At 33.9% G+C, this 3,815-nt stretch overlaps 1 protein-coding gene across 1 annotated transcript in view; it reads left to right on the forward strand.

Annotated features, from left to right (window-relative positions):
• The first annotated feature begins 1,866 nt into the window (after window positions 1-1,866).
• LOC106477170 (protein enabled homolog) overlaps window positions 1,867-3,815 on the forward strand; it is a 5,450-nt gene continuing 3,501 nt past the window's right edge. The window contains exons 1-2 of the mRNA XM_013937760.2: window positions 1,867-2,489; window positions 3,077-3,153. Of these exons, the coding sequence (XP_013793214.2) occupies window positions 1,996-2,489; window positions 3,077-3,153 (571 nt within the window). The 5' untranslated portion in view covers window positions 1,867-1,995. The remainder of the gene's footprint in view (window positions 2,490-3,076; window positions 3,154-3,815) is intronic.

Genomic DNA, 3,815 nt, shown 5'->3' on the forward strand with positions numbered 1-3,815 from the left:
GGTGACAACTTTACGAGGGAATGTAATGTGTGTGTAGATAGTGAGTAATTGAAGTTAACGTTCGTTATAGTGTTTGTTTTAGCGCGAATATTGAAATTAAGTGTATCGTAAAGTTATATTCGGAAAGAATAAACCAGTTTTATTAAGTAAAGACTTGTGTCGTTAAAATTTCGTCGGAACGAAGTTACAAAAAAATCAATTAACAAACTATATTGTTACGACAGTGGAGGTCACGTGACGCTAGTAACACGTCATGCGCTTCTCGAACGTTCACGTCTCTTACTGAAGTCTCGAGAGGCTACTAGATATGCGGTAGTCTTGTATATATAAGCCGCCAAGAAGTGACGGCAATAGTGTGTAATTGACAGTTGAGTTGAGCACGTGAGACGTTCGTTGTGAATTATAGCGCTTGTTATAGCGCGACTGTGGAAATTAAGTGTATTGCAAAGTTGTATTCAGAAAAAATAAACCAGTTTTATTTAAGAAAGGACTTGTATCAGTAAAGTTTCATCGGAAAGAAATTATACGGAAAATTAACTAATGAACAGAGACGTAACAGTATACTCTGGTAAAAGCATATACACACATAGTGACATAGTAGCAAAACTGTTAAAAGCGTTTTTATCTTGATTCCATATTCTTGTTGCTCATACTAGGTAAGATAAGTTATTTGTAAAGTACGGTCGTTTTATATCGTACACTATCTGTATGAATCGAATTATGAATCGAATGTGTTTAGTTCTAACGTGAAGGAATATGCTAAAGAGTTCATAAAACCTTGAAATCATATTCATCGTTAGCCAATCCATACGTTTCCGTTCGAAACAATGAAAGGGGTCATGTGTTACATGTGTTGTTGTTGTTTGAAGTTAAGCACAAAGCTACACGATGGGCTATCTGTGTTCTGTCCACTACGGTATCGAAATCCGGTTTCTTGTGTTGTAAGTCGCAAACATATCGCTTTGCCACTGGGGGCCAGTTTTGTTGTCTATACATTTAACTTACACTTGTTTGTAAGCTGTATGATTTGACGAAAAGCGCCAGCTCGAAAAATCATCCTTCTTTAAACAAAAATATAAAACACTTGGCGATTGTTCACCTAGCCTAGAACCGAGTGCATAAAATTTATCATGAAAGTAAAAATATTGTTACGACAACGCAGGTCACGTGACGCTTGTATCACGCCACTTCCTTCTCGAACCTTCATGAAATGTCGGGAGACTACTAGATTGGGGTAGTCTTGTATATATAAGACCGGCCAAGAAGCAACGTAAGATAATGTGTAATTGAACTGCGGAGAGAGAGATTATTGTTGAGCACGTGAGACGTTCGTTGTGAATTATAGCGTTTGTTATAGCGCGACTGTTGAAATTAAGTGTATCGCAAAGTTGTATTCAGAAAGAATAAACCAGTTTTATTTAAGAAAGGACTTGTATCGGTAAAGTTTCTACGGAAAGAATTTTTACGGAAAATTAACTAACGAACGGAGACGTAACAATATCGATTCATTTTTAAACTTAAATCGTTTCTGAATTAAGCTATTTTCTGTAATATCTCCAAAGTTTTTAATAAAAGAACAAACCTGTTTAATCAACGGAAACTCTAAATTAAGAAATCAACAAATATTTTTCCAGTTTTGTTGTCTGTATACATTTAATATTATACTTTCAGAACATAGACTAACAACATTATTAGGTTATACTTTTGTTGCTAAGCAACATGATATAAAAGCCAATTTTGGAACGTAGTGTTATTAAAACGCACTGGCTTTTCTATACATTAAAAGCTTTTAATCTAACTGATTTTCACTAATAATTATTCTAGAATACGCCACGAATTCATTTCATGTACGTTCTTAACTTTGATTGGCTCGGAAAGGAATTTACCGACATTTGACTGCCTCGACTGCACTTTTCTGCCTCTTTGTTGGCCAAGCTTGATTTTGAAAAAAATATTTATTTAACTTAGCTATGAAATGTGAGGTTGGGGTATACTATGGAATGTGAAAGCACTGCACAAAGAAGAAGACGGTTAGCCAGAGAAAGGCAACGGAAACACAGAGCAGGTCAAAATGCTACAGATAATAATGATATAGGACAGAGACGCAAGTTAGCCAGAGAAAGGCAACAGAAACTTAGATCAAGTCAAAATGCTACAGATGCTGATGAAATAGAACGGAGACGCAGGTTAGCCAGAGAAAGGCAACAGAGACACAGAGCAAGTAAAAATGTTACAGATGCTAATGAAATAGAACGGAGACGCAGGTTAGCCAGAGAAAGGCAACAGAGACACAGAGCACGTCAAAATGCTGTAGATGCTAATGAAATAGAACGGAGACGTAGGTTAGCCAGAGAAAGGCAGCAGAGACACAGAGCAAGTCAGAATGCTGAAGAAGTAGAACGGAGACGCAGGTTAAATAGGATACGCATGCGAAACTGCAGACAGAATAGATTAGTGACAGTTGATAATAACACTTTCAATGAAAATGGGTTAGTGTTTAATCGCACCAGGAGTATATATTGTTGTCGCTTTCTCTAATTTTTCCTCCATCATATATTTTCACTCATATGACTTGGAATTTGATACATACTGAAGTGTGTGCATAAACTTAATTTGAAAATAAATGAATTTTTTGACAATAAATTCTAAATAGTATAGTTACACTTCTTCCTGCTGTTCATGAAACCCATACAATTGTACAGTGTATGTGATAGCATGGTAGCATAACCTTAATGCCCTAATTGGTTATACAACATTTGATATTGCTAGATGTGGATGCAACAGAGGGAGGGGGTTAGTACTTGCCCCTTCATTTTTGATGGGCTATACACCAGTGAAAAATAAAGGATGGGATAAATTTTTCTTTTTGGTAGGAGTTGGGTATCCAGGAGCAGCTTTGAAGGGCCAAATAATTCCTTATGTCCAAGAAATAAGCAAGTAATTTTTTATTACATGATTGGATTATTAGAAGAACTGTTTGATAATGTATATATACTTTATCACTGGAAATGAGAAACATGTAACATTAACATATAAATTCAATTTTAAATACTTATGTAACTTGTATGTTTTATAGTAAATGCATAATGGCATCTGGCAACAGAGGTTTCCAAATCTTGACCAAGAACAGACTTTTGACAGGATTTGAAAAAGGTGTGTATGATTTTAGGATGTTTTTTAACTTAAAAATAATACATTGCCAAAATTCAATTGTTTTACTTCCATTAAACAAATGTAGTCATGTTAAGTTGTTCGTGTAAATTCTGGATTTAAAAAAAAGTAGTTGACATTTGTTGCTTTCAGAGTCATGTTTACTTTAGCATCTTTGCAGCTAAAAAACTAACAGTGCAAGACTAATATTAAGGAATAAGAGTAGATTTTTATTTAGATTTTAAGCAGAATGTATAATAATAAATTGAGTTTACTAGTTTTGTTATTTTGTAATAAATTATGATGTTAAAATTTTAGGATGAGAACTTAAAAAAATATTTAGTTTTGAAAATCTAAACTGTAACCAAAAATTAAAGAGAGAAATAAAGAAGAAAGTGTTCATTGTTATTGGTATGTATGGTTTTGCACCAAAACTGGTTATTGGTCATATGAACATGCTTGTTGGCCTGTAGCAGTGGATTTGTACAAGTTTATTTTTTGTATCATATTTGTTTTATGTATAATATTTTGGAAGTTTTGAATTAAGCATGTCTGTTTTCCAGGTAAAATATTTGTTTTATATTTAATGTTATGGAATTATGGAACTGAACTTTTATGCTCAGTCATTTATATATTTTTTTGTTGGGATAAGATGTGGCCTAGTG

This window comes from Limulus polyphemus, unplaced genomic scaffold (assembly GCF_000517525.1).
Source record: "Limulus polyphemus unplaced genomic scaffold, Limulus_polyphemus-2.1.2 Scaffold13145, whole genome shotgun sequence".
NCBI lineage: Eukaryota > Metazoa > Arthropoda > Merostomata > Xiphosura > Limulidae > Limulus > Limulus polyphemus.